The sequence below is a fragment of the Callospermophilus lateralis genome, chromosome 13, assembly GCF_048772815.1.
Source record: "Callospermophilus lateralis isolate mCalLat2 chromosome 13, mCalLat2.hap1, whole genome shotgun sequence".
In the NCBI taxonomy this organism is placed as follows: Eukaryota; Metazoa; Chordata; class Mammalia; order Rodentia; family Sciuridae; genus Callospermophilus; species Callospermophilus lateralis.
The window spans coordinates 13,519,968-13,546,010 of NC_135317.1; the positions used below are offsets into that span (position 1 = coordinate 13,519,968).

The following is a 26,043-nucleotide window of genomic DNA, read 5'->3' on the forward strand; positions in this document are numbered from 1 at the left end:
TTAGTGTCAACATTAGTGTTGGTGTTAGTGTCTGTGTTGGGGTTGGAGTTGGTTTTGGTGCTGGCACTGGTTTTGGTGTTGTGGTGTTATTAGTGGTAGTGTTAGTGTCTGCTTTGGTGTTGGTGTTAGTGTCTGTGTTATTGGTATTGGAGTTGGTTTTGGTGTTGGAGTTGGTTTTGGTTTTAAGTAGAATCTCACTGTGTTGCTCAGGCAAGTCTCAAATTCCTAAGCTCAAGCAATCCTCCCAACTCAGCCTCCTGAGTGGCTGAAACTACAAGTGGCACTCTGCACCAGCTCTTTGTTCAACATTTTTAACAATGACTTTGGTGGGATCATAAAAATCACATCTGTAAAAGTTATGAATGGCATAAAATAGGGGAGTGGGGGGATAATGTCTTCTGTGACAGAAGCAGGTCCCAGAAGACCTGGATGCTGGGAAGAAAGGCCAACCGTAACAGGAGATCCGATAGGAATACATAGATTGTGCATCGTGGGCCGGCAGACAGGAGAGTAGCAGTGGGGAGGGACAGGCTGCTGCTGATTCCGACTCCAGCAGAAGGCACATGCATGACGAGGCCATCAGGAACTTTAATTTGATTCAGATTATATAATGAAGTGTGGTAGTTTGAATTAAGGAAGTAAAATGCCGTCTTTTTCGGTCGCCAGATAATGGGACTACCTGGGGCCACGTTTTAAGAGGGACCTAGTGTGTGGCAGTGAGAGTGGGGAGAGGGCTCAAAGTCAACCCCCCAAGAGCCAGTAGGAGGAACCAGGTATGATTTGGAGAAGAGAAATTATGAGTATCTGCTTGTCTCCCTAAATAGTTGAGGTACTGGGCTGGGTTTTAGAAGGAGCAGGTCAGTGGCACACCTGTGGGGCAGGTGGGAGGCCCTGGGTTTGATCCCCAGTGCTGCCCAAAGCAGGGAAGGCTAAAGAAGTAGAATTAGGGTTAATATCAGAAGCTATGTGGAGCTAGACAATAAATGAGGAAGTTATGTGACAATGGAGTAGCCACAAGTGAAAAGGAATGTTCCTTCAGATTTTGGCAGAGGTGGTGTGGCCCTCCTCCCTTGCAGGAGCTCAACAGCATTTATTAAACACCAGCTGGACACTGCACATCCCATGTAGATTCTTACTTGCCTTCAAAACAACCCTGTAAGATGTACCTTATCCCACGTCACATGTGAGGAAAGGGACTCTTGGAGGTTAACAGCCCACTCAAGTCACACAGCAAAAGAAGAACAGAGTGAAGACTTGGCCTACAACCCCTCAACACCAGAATCTGCCCTCTACCAGGACATGTTGCCTACCCAGTCTTCTAAAGGACAGTTTTATGTCCTCCTCTATCACCAACAATAGTAACAATATAACAATATTTTACAATCGTATAATAGCTTGCATTTATGGAGTATTTACTGTATACCAGCACCAATCTAAGCACTTTACACAAAGCAGTCTATCTAATTCAATTGAGGCCCCAAGGGTAGACATTATTGTGCCCATTTTACAGATGATGAAGCTGAGACATAGTGGTTTGGGAACTAGCGGCTTACCCAGGATTTAGACACAGGCAGTCTGGTATGAGTCTTCAGAGTAAAAACCACAGAACTCCAGGTGAGGGTACATAAGATCTATCCAGACTGAGTCCAGCTAACCAGAGACAAACACAGGGCAGACTCTGTGGCTCCAGAGGAGGCTGAGCCCACTTGCAGGGGAGCCTGGAGTGGACGCAGTGGCTTCCCTGCCCTGGTCCTGGAGTCAGGTGCCAAGGTAGGGACACTCATCAGCATGCTGAGGATCATACAGCTGCCCAGCCTGGCCCTGGACAGACCACAGAGGCCTTGGCCTCTGAGTGCCTGGGCAATTGACAGGACCCTTTAGGTTAGACATGAATAAACCAACTCAAGCTAGCTTAAGCAAAGAAGGGCATTTACTGGAAGAATCTAGAAGAGGGTGAGAAAGTTGGGGGTGCTTACATTCCTTACATTGGAATGCCTTAAGACTTTAGGACATTCAAGAAGCTGAGGGCTATGACCAGGACTTAAAACCAAATAGAACTGGTCCTTCTTCTGATTTTCTTTGATCTGTCCTCACTTTGTCACTCTCTGTGGACTGATTTTCTCTTACAGAAGAATGGGTTGAGGGGGCAATAGGACACCAAGAGATATGGCCTTAGGCTTTGGGTTTGCCTTCTAGAGTAGGGTATTCTCCAGCAAAGAGAGGTGTAAAGGCCCAGGGTTGATTCCTTTGGCTATTGGGGGGAGGGCCCAGGGCCCAGCAAGGGTTCCTATACTAATCCCTGAGGCCATCAAAGCAACAGGTGCACTTGCCATCCAATCCAGACAGTTAGAGCTGTGCTCAGGTACTCTCGGCACCCAGACAGGGCAGAGCTGATTCAAGTGCAGATGTTGACCTCAAGAAGAAGCTTTGAGATGGGACTTGGACTCTGCAGTCCTAACAAGCCCTGGAGTGAAGTCGCTGCTGCTGGTATCCAGGTCACACCATGAGGACCCTGGCCAGACCTTGGGGTATAGGAGTCAGATAGAGGGATGAGTGGGGTTCACAGAGCTGGTGCTAGGTGGGTTCTTATGACTAGAGAAGTCCCTACAGTGTGTGTTCCCCTCAGCCAGAGTCATCCTGCATTCAGCAAGTTAATCAAATACCATTGGACCTGGAACTTTCCAAACACACTTTAAGGAAAAAGCCAGAAGGCATCAGGAACTGGTAGAGGTCCTTGATGTGCAGAAGAGAAAGAGGAGCACCAGGCTTGGGGGCAATGGGAGCACCGGGCACTTGAGGGCTGGTGTGGCACAGGGGCCTGCCTGCTGTCTCCACTCTGGGAGACCACACTCTGGCTCACACAGCACCTGCCTGGGTCTGGCGGCAGAACTGGTGGCGTGTGCTCTTGTCTCAGGGGGAGACTGCGGGGACTGCAAGGACTGAGGCTGTGTCCTGCAAGTGGGTGGCATCTTCCGTGCCCAGTCCTGATGGCCAGCACACCTAGAACCACAGCCAGCAGAGTGGTGGTCCAGGCAGGTGCCCGCTGCCAGCCTACCTGAGGACAGCAGCAGAGCCCTCTGGCCTCTGGGCAGCAGCCGTCTACAGACAGAAGGGCCTGGGTTCCGGGCTTGCCTGAGAACACAGGGAGGATTCCAGGTCCCTTGGTCATCTGGTGGCTAAACCCTTACCAAGAAATACTGGAAATGCCAAGATGCTGTTGGGCTACCCGGAGGTTGGAATCAGTTTAGAACCCTGCCTGTGGGTGTGTCGTCCCAGGCCCCTGCCTTCAGGGAGGGGGCCCTGGGGCCACATTGGGCTGGTGGCAGTATGCTCAGAGGAGAGGTTCCTTGCTGCTTGGGTGGTCCTTGTTCTTAGGAACCTCAGCTCATTGTCATGAACAGAGAAAGGCCAGAGCATCAAGGCCTGTCCTCTTGCACCTCACCACCAGGCCCCTCAACAGGGTGTCTTCCCGGGACCTGGCCCTCTGCTGCAGAGGTAACTGCCTGCTCAAGATGTTTCAGCAGCTAGCAACTGGCTGTGGCAGGACCCTCCAGTCATTTCAGCTGGCCATGCATTTTCCAGATGGAAAAGTCAGTACCCCAACGCAGCTAATGAATTTTTTGATTGGAGACTCTTAAGGCTCCTGATCAGGTTCCAGGACTGGCGCTGGAGTGAGGTCCTGCCTCCAGGCAGACTGCAGTGACTCTACTTGAAAACCTCCCGGTCTCCCAGAAAATGGATCTGACCCCCTCGCTCACAACCAGAGTTGGCTGGACTGGTGACAGTTGACTCATCCAGGTGAACAGAAAGGAAGCAGGAACAGGATGTGGGGTGAGATGGGAAGTGAGAAGCCCCTTTGGGAGGCCCCTGTGAGACATAGCCCCTGGCGCCCGAATCTCCAGAGAGCAGGAGCTCCAGTGTGCAGGCGCCTCCCCAGGCTGAAGGAAGGCCCCAGAGCGAGGCGGCCCTTCTCAACTATTTCCAAATCCCAGCACCATGGCTCCTCAAGGGTCTCCAGGACCTGTGCACTTAGTCTCTGCGGTCACATCTAACTTACTTGGAAAAGGAGCCAAGGTGCAGGCCATGGAGCAGTCTGAAGACATATATGAGTGGTTGGTCTGGAGGCAGCGCTGGCTGTGGGTGAAGAAGAGGGACAGGAGAGACGGCCACCGAGACAAGAACTGGTCCACACATGCCCGTCTCCCAGCTGATAAGTCTGCTCTGTCCAGATGGCACACTAAAGAGTGGACCCTCCCCATGGGCATTTCTGTCCTTGGGATACAAAATTCCATTTAACTTTTATAAAGCTCTGCTCCCAGAACAACCTGGGATTCTCAACACCTATGAAATTCGTGGCACCTTCGTCTGGTCCAGGTGTGAGACCAGGAAAGCACAGTCTGCTCACCTGACAGAGCGGTGCTCACAGCTCCTCAGTTCAAAGGAGGCTGTTGTTAAAAGCATATCCTTATTGACAGGCCAGAGGGACTGCGCTTGAGTGTTTCTTTCTAAAGACAAATCTGTGCCCATAGTTTTAAATAATTTTAACACAGCTCCTGAAAATAGCGAAGAGCATTACCCACACATCTGTGTGATCAGTGGTAGGGAACATACCTCCAATATCTGTGCCCACGCCTGCAAAATCCACAGAGGTGTCTCCTCCCACTCTGCAGTCCACATGGCCCCTTTGACAATGCTGAGCCCAAACTGCAAAGGAACCATGGCATCAGGCCTAGCTTTTTTCCTTATCCTGCCCTGGCCAGCGGAGTGAGTGGGCAGCTGCTCTCTTCTGGCAAAAATACTCCACTCCACCCAGCACCTCCGCCACCCTTAGGGTTTCACTGAAATAAATGCAGAGCATGGGAAACTGAATCAGGAGCCCCAAATCCAGGCTCTGCCCTGCTGCTAATGAGCTCCAAGACTCTGGGCGCCTGACCTTTCCCACACCTAAAGAAGGAAAGAAGTCAGTTGTTCCTGATGTTCCTGCCATACTGATAGGCCACAGCTTTGGGATGTCCACTTGTAAACTTCCTGGCAGTACACTCGTCCAATGATGGTCATGTCTGACTGACCACAAAGCACTGAGTCCTGTTGCATGTTCACAGGGCCTTCTCTGGGCCCTCATGCCCCAGCTGGGCCCTGAGATAGGAGTTCCCTATTCCTGTAGCCAGTTGTAACAGACACATCACTAGGATGAGATATCACTGAATCTAGACTCAGAAGGGCCAAGAATAGTAGTTGACCTTAACATGATTGACGAAGGAACTGAAGTCAAGTTAAAGGCCTTGAGAATTCAAATAGGATAATTAAACTACTGTCCAGGGGACACTGTATAGGTCTCAGTTGACACTGCAATATCCCCTTGCAAAGCTTGGGCTTTGGAGATTGCCATACCCAAATGCCATGGCCTTTCACCATGACATGGAGAGCACACTGGCCAGGACAAGTCTTAAGCATCAGTCTTTTCATTGTAAGGATGAGGGACCAGCTGGGACAAGGGGTAAGGCTACCCACCCAGCATTTTCAGGAACTCTGACAATATATTTGGAATTTCCGCTGGTCATCTCTCCACCCTGATAGAATCCCAGGTCTTCAAAAGATGGTGTAGGGAACAAGTGTGGGCCCAGATTTGAAATTCCAAGTTCTTCTCTCATTGAACAATTATTGGAAAGGTCTTCCCCAGTGAGCTAAAATAAATATCCTTTCTTCTACGCAAAGTCACAAATAGCCACCAAAAGGGAAAAAAGCAGGGCCAGCTCACCAATGCTACCTGGTGTGGGGTCCCACTCTGGCACTCAGTGAGCACCGTCCCAACCAAGTCTGAGCTCCAGTTTCCTTCAGAGAGGCCAAGGAAAGGTCCCCAAGACTCTGCTGCATCTTTCCCACTCTGGGATGAAAGTGCTATTGGGTCACATGTTGTAAAATGTATCCTGGTTCAGCTCTTGATAGCCAGTTGGACTCAAAAGGAATCCATGCTAAAGTGGGAGTCACCAAAGGCAGCACCATAAGTGAAGCCCAGCAGCGGTTGTTTTCCAGGAGCTTTGAACAAGAGCTGGGCATGTGTCCCTGTGTTCTGCAGAGGAATGTGCTTTGTTAAAGCAGATGGCTGATGCTTTTCTGAGCACCTGTTCCACTGTGGTACTAACAACTGTCACTAGAGCCCATCTTCACTCCCACAGGAAGAAATCCCATCTTGCAAGAGATAGTCCTAGAGTCTTTTTGCTTCAGAAAAACCCACGTGTCTAGTATCTCTGGGTGACGGGGACAATCACAAGCCAAGCTCATGAGGGCAGCCTTATCTCACACATGAGGTATTGGAATGAGCTCCCAAGAACAGGCAGAGTGGCTGCAGACATGGAGAAGTATTTTGGATCATGAGGAAATGCATAGCAGCTCTGAAGGCCTATCTGTCCTATGTAGCCAGACATGCCATATTCTTTAGTGAAACTGTAGTCACCTTGACTTTACTCCTTTAATCTTCACCTTCAGTGGGAATGAGCATCGCCTCACTGCAGACCCAGAGACTTGGCCAGGAGCCTGTGGACCAGTGATGCTCAGGAAGCAGGCACTCTCCTTGCTCCTCCCAAGTCTTCTGCTGCTTGGTTGAACGTACAGAATAGCCAGCAGAGCTCCAAACAGAACATCTTCCTATGGAGGAAGCTATAAAATTCCTAGTTAGAGGGGCCTGTATGCAGTCAGTTCTTTTCAACCTTCTCTCACAAAGACTTTGTAGTTAAAGTTGAACTATTTCTCAGGGGCTAAAATTCCCTATAGATTGTGAATGCTCTGAACATTCCCTTTCTTTTAGTGGAATATTTGCTCATATTATGAAAGATTAACACAAGTAATTAACAAATTAATCAGCAGGGAACTTGAATAGACACTTCACCAAAGAAGACATACGGATTGCCAATGGGTACAAGAAAATATACTCAACATCACTAGTCATGTGGAGACTGAAGAATTTCACCAGAGAAATGAAATCTATGAAAAATAATCAATAAACATTAGATATGTAGAAACTAAGTTTCTACATATGGATTCTATAGGTGGATTTAATACAGATTAGACACAAAGAAAGGATTCATAAACTGGAAAATAGTCATTAGCAAATCCTCAGATTGAGCACAAGTAGAAAATTTTTAAAGGAATGATAAGATACATATAGGACATAGTGGAAAGGTCTGATCTGTGTATAACTGGAATCCCAGGAGGAGAGGGGAGAGAACATATTGGCCAAGAATTTCCAAAGGTGATGAAAGACATCAAGTCATAAGTCAAGAAAATTTATATATCCCATGCTACAGAGAAAGAACCCTAAGAACATTATAGATCTGCTGAAAGACAACAAAATGCAAACTGTTACAAGGAAGCGAAATAAAAATGACACATGACCATCAAAAGAGAAAAAATAATCTACAATGGACTTTTCAGCAGAAAAACTGGAAACCAGAAGTCAATGGAATGATATCTTCAAAGGATAGAAAGAGTATGTCAACCTGGAATTCTAATCCCAGTGAAGATGCCCTTTAAAAAAAGAAGACACAGGTGTTTCTATAAAAACAGACCCACACTGACAAAATACTGGAAGAAGGAATGATCCCAGAGAGAGATGTAAGAGTTCAGGAAGGAATGAGGAGCTTTAAAAAGAGAAAATAAGTGGCTAATTATAAATGGATACTGACTGTCTAAAATAGTGGTAGGAATGTGTTTGTCATAGAATCTAAAAATATAGAGAATAAAAGTTACTGACAATAGCACACAAAATACAGTAAGGAAGTGTTGGATGGAATGCAAATGTTGTAAGGCCCTTGTTCTGTCCAAGGAGTGATGGAATTATCAACTAAAGTATATTCCTATATTCCAATATTTGAGAATATAATGTACAATATCTACTATGGAAAAAATATTTTTAAAATTTACTTCTAACAAGCTAACGTGAGGGAGATTGAGATTATTTTTAACATTTTAACCCACAAAAGAGACCAAATTAAAAAGAACAGATGGGACAAGTAGGAAAGAATAATAAACCAAAATATAGCAGTTGTTATATTAATTTTGAATAGATTAATTTTCAGTTAAAAGTTAGCAGGAATATAAACTGGCATAACTACTTTGGAAAATTTTGGTACTATTTTCTAAAGCTGAAAAGGTGCATACTCTTTGAGCCTGTATTTCCATTCTAGGCATATACCCCCCCAAATACACACACATACATACCAAAAGACATCTTCAAGACTGTTCACAGCAGCATTATTCATAATCCAAGCCACTCAATTACCTATCACCTGTAGAATGGGTAAATAAATTGTGTTATGTTTATAAAGTTAGATACTCTACAGGAAGTGAATACTGCTTCCTACACATTGGATGAATCTCTCACACATAATATTGAGTGAAAGAAACCAGACGAAAAAGAGTACATAATTATGACCTTGTATTTACATAAAATATCTGTGGAGATAGAAGTCAGCATAATGACTCTATTTGGGAGAAGGGTAATGACTAAGAGAGAGCACAGGGCTCCAGAGCATGGGCATGTTCTACGTCTTGGTAGAGATAGTATTACATGTATGACTTCAGTTTATAAAAATTAAACTGTAAACTTTAATTTTTTGGACACTTAAACAAATGTATATTTCTATTCAAAAGGTTTTTCTTAAAAGTTAGGAAAGTAAAATAAGTCCATTTATAATGGCATCAAAGTAATAAGTACTTAGGAATGGACTCAACCAAGGATGTCAAAGACTTGCATATTGACAACTACAAACCATTGCCAAAGAAATGAATGGGAAGACATCCAGTGCTCATGGATTAAAAGACTTAATATGGTTAAGATATTAATATTAATTACCCAATGTCATCTAGAGATTTAATATGATCTTCATTAAAATTCCCATCGTGGTTTTTTTTTTCAGAAGTAGAAAAATCTATCCTAAAATTCAGATGAAATTTCAAGAGACCCCGAATACCCAAAACAATCTTGAAAAACTCCATCAAAGTTGACGACCTCACTTACTGATTCAAACATCATTATAAAATTACAGTAATCAAAATAGTGTATGTAGTACTAGCATGAAGATGGACCCAATAGACCAAAGGGCTAAAAGAGAACCCAGAAAAAGAGCCCTTATACATGTGGCCAGACGACCTTCAGAAGGGTGTTGAAATCATTCAGTGGGGAAGGGATGTCTTTGAACAAATGGTGCTGGAAAAAACAGGATGTTGAACTGAGTGGAATCCTTACCCCACATGATGTTTCAAAAAAAAAAAAAAAAAAGACTCGGTGAAAAAGTGAATCAGAGTTCTGAACCTAAGAGGTAACAATATAAAACTCTTGGGGAAACTTCATGCTGTTGCATTTGGCAATGATTTCTTGGAAATTCCTCCCAAAACCACAAGCAACAATAGCAAAAATAAATAATTTGGGTGACGTTAAAATTAAAAATTCTGTGCATCAAAGGACACAGAGTGAATAGGCAACCTATGGAAAGAAATATCAGCCAAATCATGATAAGGGATTGATATTCAAAATATACAAAGAACTCCTTCAACTCGGTAGCAACAACAAAGACAATTTTTAAATGAGCAAAGGAATTGAATTGATATTTCTCCAGAGAAGATGTACAAATGGCCAGTGAGCATGTGAAAAGACGCCAGACCTCGCTACTGGTTAGGGAAATACAAATCCAAACCTCAGTGAGACCAGTAGGTACTCGGGTAGCTATAATGTAAAGAAAAAGGAAACGGGTGCTGGTAAGGATGTGGAGAAGTCAGAAGCCTGTGCTCTGCTGCTGGGGATGTCACATGGTGCCCCTGCTATGGAAAACAGTAGGGCAATTCCTCAACAAGATAAAAATGGACTCACCATGACCCAGCAGTTCTGCTTGGGGTACACATAAAGAAGAACTGAAGCAGGATCTCACAGAGAGAGAGGCCTGTACACCCGGGCTCCCAGCAGCTTTACCCACTCTGTCCAGGATGGAAGCAGCCATTTCTTCCATGGAAGAAGGGATTGCTTTGAAGATGGTCCATAGACATAGTGGGAAAGTGTTCCACCTACAGAAGGTCGGAAACTCTACCACAGGCCACACCACAGCTGAGTCTACAGACTTCTGAGAAGTAAAGCAAAGAGAACCCCAAGAGCACAGAAGCCATATCACCCCCTTGGACGAGGTTCCCAGAGTAATCAGATGCACAGAGGCAGAAGAGGGAGCAGTGGTTTCCTGGCCTGGAAGGAGGGGAGGGGATTGTCTAATGGGTCAGAGTTTATGTTTGGCAAGATGCACAGGTTCTGGAGATCACTGCACAGCAGTGTGAACACACTTAACACCCCCACTGGGCACTCACAAGTGGTTGGGATGGGAATCCTATGTTGTGTGTATTTTACCACATTTAAAAATTTTAAAGAATTTTTGAGAAAGAGGAAAATAGAAGGGAGCTTGAACCTTTGGATACAAACTTGACTGCACATGAGAATTATCTGGAAAAATTTAAGTATAGTGCAATTGCATGTTAATGCAGTTTTGCAATTACAAAATATAAAATATGACTATTATTTTATTTATACATAAAATTTCAAATGATGTAACTCCTCCAAGATTTCAAAAGTTAAACAAGAATCACAGTGTCATTTCTGGGAGGCTGACTGAGCCGCAAATGCCGGGGGTAGTATTGACGTTAGTCAGCTGACAGTGCCACTACTGCAGGAAAACTAGAAAAGTGCTGTTACATCCTGAGTTATGGAGAACGGTCAGGAGTGTAGCCCTGACGGGAACTGTCCAGGGAGGGGTTCAGGATTTTGTCGAGAATGATGCGAGTCCTCGATTATTCATTGTGAAGTAATTTAATCTGTTTGAATTAGAGCATCCTTAGAAATAAGTGGCAGGCACAGAGGCAGTAGTCCAAGTGGGAGGGGATAGGGGCGTGGACCAGGACAGTGTCCATAGGGATAAAACATTTAGAAGATAGTCTGCAGGCCTTGGTGATGAATTAGGCAAGAAGAGGGAAGAGGACAAGCTAAGAACAGTCCCGAGTGTCTGGGCTGGGTAGGAACATGAATCATGGTGTCTCATAGGGACGGAGGGTTGCGGCGCGAGCCAGGAGTTCATTGGAAAGTCTGGATTTGAGATGCCCTGGAATGTCCAAGACAAAGATGGCACCAGAAAAAAGAAGGGCTTCCACTGAAGAGCAGTGGTAGGCTGTGGGGAAGAGGAGAACCCTGGGCAGACACTGGGATTCTTGCTGAGAAAGGCTGACAAGGTGGGAGAGGTGCTGGTGTGTGCAGAGTTGGAAGTGGAGGAGGTGTTCCTAGGAGCCAGGGTCCCCAGGGTTAGAGCTTACAAGGGTAAAGTGAACCTAGAAAGTCCCTACTGGAATTAGCAAGGCCTGGGCAGTTGACCTAGGGTCTGGGCAAGTGGAGGATCAGGCTCTGGGTTAGAGGAGCAGGAGGGTGGGAAGGGAGGTCCTGGAGGGCTGGCTGGACCCCCTGCAGATGGCTCTCCTGAAAAGTGTGGCTGTGGAAGATCTGGGGAGAGAGGAGCTGGGATGTGCTGGCTTCATCAGGGAGCTTAAGGGTGGACACATTGAAACAGTGATGCAGGGGTCCAGACAGAGACGGAGAGGGGTCGTGGGAGTTCTCTGAGGAAGAGCACAGCCTGCAGGTCTGGCTCCATCTGAACATCCATTTAAACTTGAGCTGGTCATTTAATCTGTTTGGGCTGTAGCATACACACACACACACACACACACACACACACACACACACACCCCTCTCTCTCTCTCTCTCTTTCTCCCCGCCTCCACCTGAGGTTTTCAATCACACTCCACAGACCTGTCTCAGAGTGCCCACATTTCAGCCTCCACCATGGAGGCTTGACATCTCTCTTGTGGGTTCTTAATTATTTTTTTATTTTTAGTGATTTAATGTATTTTTGTATATAACTTACAAAAGCAAAACTCTAGTAAAAGGAATTATAAAACACAGCAGCTCCTGCCCCATGCTAACCTACTCTCAGCCACATTCAGTCTCTAGGAGACTGTCCCCTGGTGCAGAAGCCAATAGATAAAATCAAACAGGTTAAATTCCTACCTCAGTGTTTCCAAATCGCAGAGGTTCACTCTCTCTTCCCTGTCTCCATTCCCTCCTGAGTAATGAAATACCAATTTGGGGTTAAAAGCATTTTCATTATTATGAGCATGCAAATGTTGTTCATGACTCTGCTTCCTCTTGGGAACAACCCCTTCTTTCTTCTGCCAGAAATATTTGCCTCTTTTGTCCCAGTGGCCTTGATTGCCATTTAATGGCTGCTATTTTTTTTCCCCTAAGTGTTCCAACATCTCAAACACCCATCAATGTCTCCTCTGACCTTGTTTGATCAGCAAGGCTTCCTGGAGACTCGAATCCCAGCAGCCTCTCAGTGGCTGCAGAGCCTCCAGCTTGGGGACTCCCTCTCTTGCGCCTGCAGCGGAGCCCAGGTCCTGCTGCACATCTATGTCCTCCTTGGCTTGCACTCTCCTTGTGGTACCAGCCTTCCTCTGGTGACTCAGGAGGCAGTGCTATTGAGTTCTGTGACACTGAAAATATTTTATTCTACCTTCACCTTGGATCAGTAGTGGGCTGTTTACATTTCTGGCTGGGAGAGAAATGTTTCAAATGATAAGGGTTTGGACCACTGTCGTGTAGCTTCCATCTTTGCTGTTGAGCTCCCTTGAAGTGTTCTGTTTTGCTCCTCTTGGGAGCTTTTAGATCTTATTTTCATCCCTTTATTTCACAAGTGTGTGCCTCATGTGGTTCTCTCTTCATTGTTTTCCTTGGTACTTGGTGGGCCCTTGCATTATGAAGATTCATGTCCTTCAGTTTCAAGAAAGTTTCTTGAATTATTTCTTTTGTTATTTCTCCCACAATGTCCCCTCTCTGGAGCTGCTTATAGTTCAATATTGGACTTTCTGGTTTGATTTTATTATTTTATCTTTTCTTTCTCTGTTCTCCCCCTGACCGCCCCACCCCCCATTTTATGGAAGACTGTTTTAACATTGTATTTCTACTCTTTGTTAGTCTTTAACTTATTTATCCTATATTTAATTTCCAGTGTTATTTTTATACTCCTTTGTTCCTATTAGATACAAATCATTCTTTTATCTCACCCTCCAACACCCATACTATGTAAATTCCACCTGTTCTTCAAGGTCCGGCTTAAAGTTTAACTTTTATGAGAACTTCCAGCACAGTCCAGCTCTCTGCATTGGCCAGGAATTCAATGGTATCACTTCAATCTCTGCCATCTAATGTATCAGAAGTTAACACAGACAACCCACTTAAAAATTATGAATAAAAGAGTTGGAGTATAATTCAAGATAATCCTTCAAAATAAGACCAAGGAGGAAAAAGGAAAGAAAAGATGAAATTAGAGGATCAAACCAGAGGGTCTTAACATCTGATTAAAAGATGCCCCAGAAAAAGAAAATAGCGGGGAAAGGAAATTATTAAAGAAACAATAAAATGAAGTTTCTTAGTTAAAAAAAAAAAAAAAAAAAAAAGCTTTCTTAGTTTAAAAAGTTTACTTTTTCTTTATCAGGCACAGTGCCCTGTCTAGAATTGGAAATAAAACAAGTGTTAAGCAGTCCTTGTTGATTTGAATTAAATGACAAGCCATCCTAATCCTGCCCAGACAGGCTACCCCATGGGGATTCTCTTTTTATTTTTTCCTTTTTTCCACTTAATTGTGGTTTAATTAATTAAGTGTGTTTATAGTTGTGGAATTCACTTTGATATGCTCATGCAATGCTCATGATGCACATGACATGTTTTCATTAATTTGTTCTGCTGCTCCTCCTCTTTCCCATCCCTGCTCCTGCTCCCCATCCCCTTCTCTACTCCACTGTTCTCCCTTCTATTTTTATGAAATCCCTCCCTTTTCTATTTCTCTGTAGCTTTCACATGTAAAATAAAACATTCAACCCTTGACTGAACCTGGCTTACTTCACTTTGCATTATGTTCTCCATTTCCATTTGTTTAACCACAAATGACATAATTTCACTCTTCTTTATGACTGAGTAGAACTCCACCATGTATACAGACCATGTTTTCTCTAGCCAGTCCTCTGTTGATGGGCACCCAGGCTGGTTCCACAACTTGGCTGTTGTGAATAGGGCTGCTATTGATATTGGTATGCATATCTCACTGTAGTATGCTGATTTTAATTCATTTGGATAAATAACAAGGAGTGGGATGGATGGTGGTTCCATTCCTAGTCTAGGAATCTCCATGCTGCTTTCCAGAGTGGTTGTACTAATTTGCAGTCCCACCAGCAATGTACAAATGTGACTTTCCCCACATCCTCGCCAAGACTTATCATTAGTGGTATCTCAATGACCGCCATTCTGACTAGAGTGTGTTCTGATTTGCATTTCCTTGATTGCTGGGGACCCAACAGCACTTCTGTAGAGTACCAGGAGCATCAATATCTGTCAGCTACAGGGGTGCGGGACTTACAGACCTCTGCAGACCTTCCTACCTCACCACAGTTCTCTACATGACACAGTCGCAGTATTTCAGTGCCTGCTTTCTTTGTCTTCCTCAAAGCTATCAACTTAGACTTCATAGTAAAAGCCCTTCCTTTCTCACTCATATTTCTTTGGTTCATGAAATATTAAATTGAACAATGCAGCTTAAATACCAAGAACAATTGGCACGTGTAGGACTGTAAACAAACACGTCTGAATATAGACTGGCCTCTGACCCAATTATAGGACCAGAAAGGCTTGGTGGAGAGCAGCCTGGCAGCCTCTGGCCTCTAGCCGGCCCAGGGCATCACTGAGTGCAAAGAACAAAGGACATTTAGCTGTGCAGTTGGTTGAGTGGAAGTCCCTCGGGACAGCGCTGACAGCACTATTGTCTTTGCACAGCAACAGGCGGCCCTGGAAGAAGTGGATCTGAGCTCATCACCTCTCTTGGGTCCCCTTGCAATCAAGGGTATGCACAGGACAGCCAGCTGACTCCCCTTAGTGCTCAGTCTCCGTGACCCTGAAGGGGCCAGGCATCTTGGTCTGGTTAGAACCAAGATCCCCAAGCTGAGCTATCACTTCCTGGCCGGAGTCCTCATGGATCCAACAGAGCCATGCCAGGTCCAGAAGTCTTGTACCCTCCACTTCAGGATGGGACACACACTGTTTTCCTGCTCCTGGCTGGGGCAGTCAGCCCTGAACCATGTCTCTGCCCGCCTCCTCTTTCCCCTGCCTCCAACCACCAGGCTCTGCAGGAGTAAGATGCGAATTCTCAGACAGGAACTAAGCTGTCCTACAGATTTGGAGGGCCCCTGTGCAATATGAATTAATTTTTATAGGAGCGAATGAGATGAACCTGGAAATCCTATTCACAGTTTTCCTTACAAAGGGGAACCTCAAAATAGAGCTGACACTGGTTGTCATTAGGCAGGAAAGAGTACTTGTGCTCCTGGCTCCTACCCAAGGGACTGGCATCACTTACAGACCATAATCATAGGCATGAAGGAAGCCATCCTTCCTCTCCCTTGGGAGCAAAGACTTCTCTGCAAATAAAGGCAGGTACCACAGCTGAGGTGCTGCAGGAGAGCTTCACAGCAGACAGGAACGCAGGTCCATCAGCCACAGGGCGGCTGCACAGACACAGGCCAGAATGGGAGCCACTCTCTGAACTGGTTTCTTGATGGACTTAGTGACCACAACCGTTCTTCCTGGTGCTGACTGGTGGAGATCAGCTCAGCAAAGGGTGGCAGAACTGTGGCAGGTTCCACACACAGGGTGTTTCCTCTGCCCAGGCCCTCTCCTCGTTCCCTAATGAATTTTCTGTTTCTTCTGTGGATACCTCATGGTGAGGTATGAATAAAATTTTTCACTTTAGATTGATAGTAAGAACAAATTTAAAATATCAGCAAATATCCTTTGACTCTTATTCTTAAGTTTCCTCTTTGAACACTGGATTGTAATAAGAGGCCGAGCCTGGACCATTCCCACCTTAGTGTATTTGGTTTTCTCCAGTAGTGGCTGTTCTTTTGCTCTTGTGCACCTTCAGGGAGGCTGGCACGTTCAGTGCCCAGCTGGCCTTCACCACTCACTCTAGCTGGGCATACCATGGCTGTGAGCCTGCATGGGCCTCTCCAAGGGGCCAGGTGTCCTCACTCATCCATCTGCCCTCAGGCCCCACCAGAGCAAGGCTCTGTGCTCCTGACAGCCAGGGAATCAGGCAGTCCCCCAAGACCAAGCCCTGAAGGCTCTCCTCATGTGTGACCCCACAGCTCCCACAGCCTCCTTCTGCATGTGGAGCATTGGCTCAATTTTTTCTTAAACACTTTTCCAAATGCCAGTGATCCCTCCTGGAGAATCTGCAGTGGCCTGAGAAAGCCTCCTTCTGCAGGTGTGACTTCCCCTCAGGCACTCACCTGGATGTGCTTGCTCCTCCTGGTTCCACATGGTGGATCAAGCACTCTAAATCTGGCCTCGTGGAGAAAATACGCAGGTAGTAATTCCTCTTCATATCACAGCCAGAATGCCTTCCTGCGCCTGGGAAGTGACAACCTGCCTTGCTAAATGACATTTCCAGGGGCTAATGTTCACAACATCCATCTTCTTTCACAGCCCCCAAAATAGGTTCTTGTGACTCCTTCTCTTACTCGAAGGTGAGATCAGTCAGTCACTCACCATGTGCCTTGTCCACGGAGCAGCTGTGCCAGGGCAGTGGGAGGGGTTCCCGGAGACCAAAGAAAATACCCCAAGGGGGCTCATGAGGCCCATGCTCCTGAGAAACACACAGGGGAAGGTCCAGTGGGACTGCTGAACAGATGGCATTTCTGTCCCTCACTGCTGCACCAAGCAGGGCCTCCTCCCCCTGTGACATTCTGTTCAGTGGCAGCCAGCTGGAGGAGTGACCCGCACCCTTCCACAGTGCCCTCAGCTCCACACCCATCCCTTTGACAGAGGGTTTCACATGTCAGGTGCAGAAGCTGTGACATCGTGAGCAGGAACTTGCCTAGGGTCTTGTCTGACCAGCACCCCAGGGAGTAACTGTCCTGGTGCAGGTGCAGGGAAGCAGCTTTCTACCCATGACAGCGGCTTGCCTGATTCCCAGAGTGCAGGGGGAGCCTTGTCCTTCAAGACAGCACGTGTGGACCTTCAGGCCCAGGCCACTCTAAGGTTGTTCCCTGAGCTAGGTTTTGGGGAACAAGGAGAGGGCACTTAGAGCAGGGTGTTGTCTGCCTCCTTTTCTCCAAAGATGGGACACCATGGAATTGGGCCTCCAGGTGAGAAAATCCCAACATCCCTCTGTGTAGAACCATCCTTTCCAAACATCACCTGGATAGAAGGAATCTTCTGTGACATTAGGTCACTGTGTCACGTTTTCCTGAACAGAATAAAGCTATAGATCCAAGAGCTGTAATGGAAAGATGTTTATTTAAAATGATAATAAATTAAAAGACCTTGCCCCTTGCCATATTTTCTAAAAACAGAGAGGAAAAGAAAAATTGAGTATAGGGGAAAAAATGGTCTGCCTCAACCCAGGACTGTAATAACACTGCCTCTCTTTCCTTGTTTTAGGGAATGCTGTCGATTTTTTGGAGACAATGGCTTGACTTTGAAGGTGTTTTTTACCAAGGCAGCCCCTTTTGGTGTTCTTTGGACACTCACAAACTACCTGTACTTACATGCAATAAAGAAAATAAACACTACGGATGTGTCGGTGTTGTTCTGCTGCAACAAAGCTTTTGTGTTCTTGCTCTCATGGATCGTTCTCAGGGACAGGTTCATGGGAGTGAGGGTAAGTTCCTTATTATCTGTCTTCCCCCTCACTCAGTCATGTCAGCCAAACCTGCCCATTGGCTTGCTTAGCTCCATGTGCTGGACCATGATCATTAGCTGCTGACCACCATCCTTCTGATTCGCAGCAGAACAGGAGCCTGGCAGGGCTGGTTCATGGTGTGCCTTGCAAACCTTCTTGCTTGCAAACCATACTAGATGAGCTTCCATTAAAGCACCTTTCATTTCAAGCATTCCCTAAAGTACGTGCCAGTCTGGGGCCCAGCCTGGGAACAGCGATGTGCTCTGCTCTCTGCGTGCTCACCTCCCCCTCCATGGTGGCTTTCCAGGCTGCAGCACATGGCATGGTGACTTGTGCCCTGTAGCCTGGAGCTTCCTGCCAACACCAGCACTCTCTGGTTAGGATGCATCTGAAACCCAGAAGACCCTTGAGTGCCCACGAGTGTGAGCATCCTTGCCCATGCCTGGCCCATGTGTCTGCACCCCAAGTGAGCAAGACACACTTGTGTGAAGTACAACTAGAGGGTGATTTCACTTCCTTTGTGCCACAGGCGAAGGGCAAGGGAAATCGCAAGCCCTGGATCGCCTCTCATTGTATTCAAAGCCAGTCAGAGTGCACAACGGCTGTATGAAGTATGACAAATGTGCTATCAAATGCCAGCTGAAACCCAGAGCAACCTGCCCCAGTAAAAGGAGCTGGTGACATTTCGCCTGGACAGAATCCTAATGGCTTCTGCCTGCTCCCTCTGGTGGTCAGGAGCTGCTACTGCCCATCATCAGCTTGTCACAAACCAGACAGCTTTGACCCTGCTGCTAGTGCTCTCCCAGTTAGAGCGCATCCCTCCTGCCTCTCGCCTCCAAGCCAAGAGCCAGTTTGATGGGCAGCCCCACTAGAGTGAGCCATGCTGGCAACCAGTGGGGGCAGACTCTAGGCCTCCACCTCTGTCCTTGCCTCACCGTCCTGGGAACAAAGACATCACCCTTCGGTGGGTTCACGCCCACCTAAGTTACTCAAACAGCATCAGGGACATGAGTCAACTGCTCAGTTGTATTTTTAGCTTTCAGTAGGGGGAGAATTTGTTTTGAGGCTTCGTGTTAATTTTGGAATAAAAACTCACTCCCTGGGCTACCACCCAGAAAAGCCTTCAACAAATAAATGATCTAATACATCTCGGCAAGAATTGCAGGTGCTTCCCGCAGTAACTTACCCCAAGGCCTCTGGATTTGACACTGAAGACTCAGATGCCCTTTATTGTGATGCAAAGAGCCAAAGTGATTTATGGAACTCTTGGCATAATTCAGATGTCCCAAGCAAATTCCCAATGAGACCACCTCACTGGGAAGAGAAGCTTGGAGGTGAATTCTGAAGTTGGCAGAAGAAAACAACCTTTCTGAGGTTAAGGAAAGGAAGTGCAGAAGAGCCTGAGCTGCTCCCAGCCTCAAAGAGAGCAGTGGGCACTGGCAGTCCTTTTCTTTATTGCTCTTCCTGGGTGGGGGCTCCCCAGCACACCTGCACTATGCTACATTCTGGCCTGGTGGCCACTTGAGCATTTGGATCTGTGTTGACTACTGCAAACCACAATTGTGTCCTTCAGACTTTCAGCTCTAGGCTGACACAGATATGCAGGCCCACAGGGTCAGGCATCGATGTTGGGACCTTGTAACTTGCCAACACAGTGCAGTCTCAGTCTCCTCTTAGAAGTCCAGGGCCAGTCACCAAACAGACTCCCCCTTCAGGTTTCACAGCATTCCCACCTGCCCTCCTTAAACAGCCTAGGAAGCTGGCCACATCTGCAAGATGGAAGTTTGGTCCCAATAAACACATGGCAATGTTGGTCCAAGATGATTTCTAAGAGGTGCCCAGTGTCTCAGACTTCGCTCAGACTTCTGGGTTAGCTAGCACCTTGCACAGGGCAAATTCCAAAGACAGAAAGGAGCTGAGCTGGCCTCCATCGCAGGGGCTGAGCATTGAGCTTGAGAGCCAGCTGTACTGGCACGAGAGACATAGCTGAGGCCCAGCCTCTTGGGGGAGTTGGGTATGCAGAAGACTGTGATGGACAGCTGCTCGGTCATCAAGGCTTCCGCTGCAGGAGAGCACCGGTGGGTGGAGGCCACACGGACAGATGGGCCTCATAATGCTGGGGACTCTGGCCACTTATGGCACCAGAGGACCAGAAACTGCAGAGGTATGAGCAGTTGGCCTCCTGTGCTTCTGGGCTCTGGTGTAGGTGTGCTTTTCACATGCGACCTAGGCCAGAGATTCTCATGTGGTAGTGAAGTGCGCTGGCTAGAGTCAGGTGATGAGGCTGTGGGGCGTGCCTCCACTCCTACGTGCTGTCGGACCTCAGCGTGGTTATTAAACATCTCTGAGCCTTAGATGACCTGGTTTTTAAAGTCAGCAGAATGTAACCACTAATAGAACAGTTGTGAGAATAAAATAAGACAGTGTGAGGGTGGCTCATAAAACTCAGTAAATGCTTTCTCAATGTTGTTCTTAGACCCTCTCAAGTAGAAGAGGTGGGTGGATTTGCCCAATTCTCTGGCCAATGCCAGAAGGTGGAGAACCCTTAGGGAGTTTTGTGTGGCAAGAGGTCCTCTACGGAGGCCCTGAGCCGGTAGCACCTTCTTTCCATGATCAGTTCCCATCTCAAACAGATTCCAGCTGGCATTTTCAATCCAGATGTGCTAAGTACTTCACAAAGGGTCATCCTGGGTGCTAACTCCAGCATCTGATCTTGACTCCCTTCGGGGGGGGGGGTCTGTCCCCTGCGCCCTGAGCCCAGAGTGGGAGGACTCAGAGGGCAGGGAGCAGGGGTGGACAGAGAGTCACTCAGCTGCCCCCAAACACTGATGTTTTTTGAGTCAGTAAGAACACTCCTAGAGCGAGGAGGGCCAGTGCTGGGAAAGTGCATTTAAAAATCAGTCTTCTTTCCCTTTTGCAAAAGTGCCCCAAACTAAAAAGCTTCCCAATGGCTTCTGCTTGGCATGGAGTGTGCAGCCCATCACAGCTACAGCTAGCCTAGCGGCAGCCCTGGCCTAAAAAGTGACCAGGTCCAACAGTGTGGTACCAGTTACCCTCAGCTCCTCCTTGAGACTGGTGGTTCCCTCGCTTCCTTTCAGCCCAAGTCCCAGAACTCAGATCCCTGCCCTGGCGACAGGGCCCACCCAGGGCAGCCACCCTGAGGACAGACATCTGGCCTGCGCTTCCTCCCATCTTCAGCTATCATGCCCGGATGAAGGAGATGGGGTGGCCCTGGCCTGCCTGGCTGGGCACCGCTGCTGCCTGTCAGTTTAGGACAGTTCAGTGGGGGGTGTCATGGGGGCAGGGGACAGGAAGGAAGGGAGGCATGAGGAGCCTTATCTGTACACAGACAGCGTCCTGGGTGGGGGCAGGTGCAGAGGTGTGCACAGGTGCGTGGGACCTCAGGGAAGTGTTCCCACCGGTGAACAGATACTTTAGGTATTAGGTGCAAAAAAGGCCCAGCTTCCTGAGACACACCCACACTCTGACAAGGGACTCCAAGCCAGAGGGAGACTCAGGCTCTGCCTGAGAGGTGCTGCGAGCCCTTAGCTGGAGGCTCCCCACAGAGGGCTACTGAGGCCCAGATAGTGGGAGTCTGTAGGCCCATGTCTTGTGGCTGGGACCACCAGGAGGTCACTGTCCCCAGTGCTACCTGTCAGAGTAAACCCACAGGGCTCGGGGACCACTCTGGTGTCTGTTCCTCTGCTGTCTAAAGCAGGGTGGCCACCTCATTCTCACTTCTGAGCCCTCTGGCCCTGGCCCAGGCCCTCTGCTCAGTCCCACCTGGGGACTGAGATAAACTTTAGCTGTTTATCACTTAATCAGCAAAGAAGAGAGGGCATGAGGCTTCAGACAAGGCTGCCCCTGCCCTCCTTCACCCCCACACTTCTGCTGCAGGTTGGGGAGACACTCCAAATGGCACGAAACCTGGCCGCTCTTCCCTCCAGCTCTTCCTTCTTTTCTGAATTCTTGCTGGTACCTCCGATGCCCAGCCAGGGGGAACTGTCCCAGCAGTATCTTCTCTCTGGATGTGTCCTAGGGACAGAGCCCACCCCAGTGCCTGTCTGCTTTTCCACCTGTCCCTTTCTTGTTCTCCAACTGGTCACTTATTGTTTTGCTCTCTCTGCTTCTCTCTCCCTTTGGATAGTTATCCGCTGGGCATGTAGCATTTGAATATGAAATATAGTGCATATATAGGGTGCAGAACAAAGAGGCCAACTACCAGTGAACTAAGCCAGAAAGAACAAGGGCTGAGCTCCTCCGGGATCTGATAGTCACCAGCTGCCTAAGACCCATGTTTTATGAACAAAATAGAATTACATGAAAAGACTGCATGAAGTTTGCTGCAGAAGTGTGTGACTCAGACATACTATGAGACTCAACCACCACCTTCCACTCACCTAAGAATTGTCTTTCGGCCGCAAAGGAAGCCTCAGTTCAAAGCTGAGAGCAGCTGGCAGCAGCTGCTGCCATGCCAATCACACAGTCCTGTTGTTGAGCAACAGCTGTGCCTGCACACCACCTATGCAACTTTGGGCAGGTTACCTGGCCTCTCTGCACCTAGGTTTTCATGACTATAAAAGGAGATGAAAGATGCTATCTACCTAACATGAGGGTAAGCTGAGGAAAGACATAGTAGAAAACTCTTACTGGTGTAAACCCTAGCCATGTGACATTGCTTTGGACCGCTCAAGGCAGTTTTGAAGCATCTGTAAGAGGGACAGAATTCTTGGCAATCCAATGGTTAGGCCCCTGTTGCTCCACGGACAGCACCTCCCCATCCTTGTGGCTGAGTGGTCCTTGGCTAGGAAGACTCCCAGGTGGCCTGTTTCCTAGGACAGCCGTGGTCTACCAGCAGCACTGTGTCCATCTCCAGAGAGCTCCCCCGCAATCCCAGAAGTCTGTGTCTCAACAGGAGCACAGAGAGGGAGCTGGGGGCGGGGCGCTACTAAGGAGGAGCTGTGCCTACAGCCTAGGACCTAGGTGGTGCTCCCTCGGGCCCTGCTGCTGGTGTGTAGAGTGGGAACAAGACTCACTGTCCCCACTATGCCTTCCCTGCTGAGTATGAAAACACAAAAGCAAAGTCACATGAGGCATTCGAGAAGGTGGGAGAGAACTCGGGGTGCTTCCAGGTGACACTCCAGATTGTCTCCCCAGCCTCATTATGGCCAAATAACCTGTCACCAGAATTAGGATCACTAGGTCTCCAAGAATTGCAGTGACGGCCATGGCTTGAGGCTAAACCACGTGGCTACTCCTGGCTGCCCCGTCTCAGGTCCTCTGGCCAGGCCGAGCTTTGTCAAGTGCCCCTCCAAGCAGAGCCAGTGCCGATGAGCAGCCTCTGCCTGCTGCTCCCTGGAGGCCCGAGGTGGGGACAGCCTCCCTCCTTCTGTTCCAACCCCAGAAGACTTTCTAGCTCACTGGCCCTTGCCTGGTCCCCCTGCTGTCCTGACCACTGTTTTCTTCCTCCCATCCAGATTGTGGCTGCCATCCTGGCCATTGCCGGCATTGTGATGATGACCTATGCTGACGGATTCCACAGCCACTCTGTCATCGGCATAGCCCTGGTGGTGGGCTCTGCGTCCATGTCGGCCCTCTACAAGGTAGCATGGATGAGCTTCCAGCTGGCCTGACTCCTCCTAGCAGGCTGGTTTCCTGTGCTGCCTCCACTCCCAGGCACCCTGGGTGGCACTGATACTGCTGAAAGGCATTTGTTCTTGGTGCACCCCAGGCAGGTGGGGACCTCAAGGCAGAAAGTTGCTATTGGCTTTGGTCCTCTGGGCCTTTCTATCAGTGGTACATGTTTGCAGCATTTGGGATGAAATGATTGGCACTGACTGGATCTGCAGATTTGCAACTTTATTGTCACAGGTCCAGATAAGGGTGGGGGCCCTCTAGCCTGGCTCATGTTTACTCAGATAAATTCCAAGCTGGCTGGACGTGCAGACCTGGAGCAGCTTTATCAGGTGAATGTTGACCATACCACGAGTGTTCAGCATGAGTCCCCGGGTGTTTTAGTCATCATCTGTGGGCTCAACAAACACAAGCTCAGAGCTGTGGTAGGACTGAGATTCTCCACACAATGGCGGGAACCCCTAGAAAGCCCTTCCCCGCTGCAGGTCTAGAGGCAACAATCTTATTCCCACACCAGGGTCCCTCGCCGTGTCCACCTCAATTCCTTCAAGCCTCCAGGCTGCTCTTTGCCCTTCATCCTTGCTCCCTCTGCCTCCTCCTCAGACGTGTAGTAAAGAATGCAAACCTCTTCAGGCCTCCCAGCTGGGAGCCTGGTCTGGAGGACTCAGCTTTGAGACTCTGCAGACAGTAGGGCAGAGAATGGAGTAGTATAGAAAGTCACGAGGAAGACATGGTCCCTATGCTGAGTGCCAGGCCTTGCGGTTTGTGGAAGGAGAAGTGATTTTATATGTTAATCCATCAGCTCTCTGCCCTTGCTGCCCACAGGGGCACACGTCACTGAAATAGGTGTGATAGCGCAGCATCATTCTGAGACTTCACCACCACTGTCCCAATGCAGAAAACACTAGAAGGCCATGCTGTGCTCTGGCCAATGAGCTGCACGCTCACGAGGAGCAGAGTGTGCAGAACGGCCATCTGCAGGGAGGCCTCCATCTCCTCTATCTCCCCCACTGCCCGGAGTTCAGCTAGGGGGGTGCAGGGGAGGCTGGGAGCTGCTCCTTTCCCTTTCTGTACTTCCTGCACGTGTGGCTGTGGATGGCTGGCAAGGAGAAACAGCAGGCGCAGGGACAGCAATGCAAGGCAGGGACTCAAACTGGACCCGCAGCACCAAGCAGGCTGGATGGAGTCTGACCACTCCAGCCACCTCTGTGCCTCTTCTCCCGGCTTCTGTGCCTGGGATGCTGAACAAGCAGGGCAGGAAGTAAGAGTTCATGACTCCACTAAACCCATGCCACTCTGTCACGGGGGTGGTAATCAGGCCACAGATGAACAGAATCCCTCCACTTGAACTTAGAGAAAATTTCCTTATAGCCAAAGCTCTTCTGAGGGGTTGGAGGCAGTGGTTGTTGAACCCTGCTGCCCAGAGGCAGGGATCAGTTTTAGGGCCTCTAAGAGGATGTGTCACCACGGCAGGGTAGCTCCACTTGATGTGGTGTCATGAGCATTCAAACCTAGTGTGAAGACCTGGGAACAGTAGAGATGCTCACGGTGGACCCAGACTGTCCATCTCTGCACCACTGAGATGGGAGTGCACAGGCCCATCGCCCTTCACGGACCTCTCAGGGGTGTAGAGCTGTCCTGAGACATGGGCAACCTGGTTTTCAGGTGTGCCACTTTGCTCACACAGGCCTGGGATCTCAGGGGGCCCTCACCTGCTTCTCTCTCCTGCAGGTTCTGTTCAAGCTCCTGCTAGGCAGTGCCAAGTTCGGGGAAGCCGCCTTGTTCCTGTCCATTCTGGGTGTGTTTAACATCATCTTCATCACCTGCATCCCCGTCCTGCTCTACTTCACCAAGGTGGAATACTGGAGCTCCTTTGACGACATTCCATGGGGAAACCTTTGTGGATTTTCAGTCCTCTTATTGAGTAAGTGATCACCACCCTGTCCAAAACCCCCAGAAAACCATGAAGGACGGACAGGACCCCGTGGAAACCTGCATCCTAAATCAGGAACACAGTGCTTTTTGCTATCCCAGTGTCCTGGCTGCTTTTCAAGGTCTTTGCATTTCATAAAGTGCATCTTTCCAGAACCACAGACACTGTGAGAGCAACAGTGGCCACTGGCACTCTGAGCAGTAAGCCCAGGGCCTTGCCCATGACCTATGAGTAGTAAGCGGTAAGGGTTGGTAAGGCGGTGCCAGTGGAGCTCCTAGGGCACGGCTTAGGTGTCGGTGCTCAGTGAATAAGATCAGTCGGCATTATTGCTGATGTCATCTTCCTAATCACTGTCCCTCAATGAGCGGTGACATCAAGGCAGGTAAAACCCCATCCCAGAGCCCCTGCCCATATATCTGTCCCAGAAGTACTTCCAGGAAACCAGGAAAGCAAAGCCAGTCAGAAGGCCTTTTCCAGCCTCCTCACTGGTCACCTTTCTGAATTCCCTTTCCCTTCCCAAGAGCCCAGGGAAGAGGGGGCTAAGTGGTCAGGATGCTTGTAACTCATTCCAAATTCACTGGGTCCCAGCAAAGGGTCATCAGAGAAACTGGGTCAGGCAGGCAGCGGGAAGGCCCACTGCAGGGCTTCAAGTATATTTGTGAGTAA

The 26,043-nt window shown here is 48.2% G+C and overlaps 1 protein-coding gene across 2 annotated transcripts in view; it reads left to right on the forward strand.

Annotated features, from left to right (window-relative positions):
- Window positions 1-26,043, forward strand: part of Slc35f3 (solute carrier family 35 member F3) — a 248,490-nt gene that overhangs the window by 219,378 nt on the left and 3,069 nt on the right. For both annotated transcript variants that reach the window (XM_076831682.1, XM_076831683.1), the window contains 3 exons: window positions 17,570-17,789; window positions 23,288-23,413; window positions 25,176-25,368. In XM_076831682.1, the coding sequence (XP_076687797.1) occupies window positions 17,570-17,789; window positions 23,288-23,413; window positions 25,176-25,368 (539 nt within the window). The remainder of the gene's footprint in view (window positions 1-17,569; window positions 17,790-23,287; window positions 23,414-25,175; window positions 25,369-26,043) is intronic.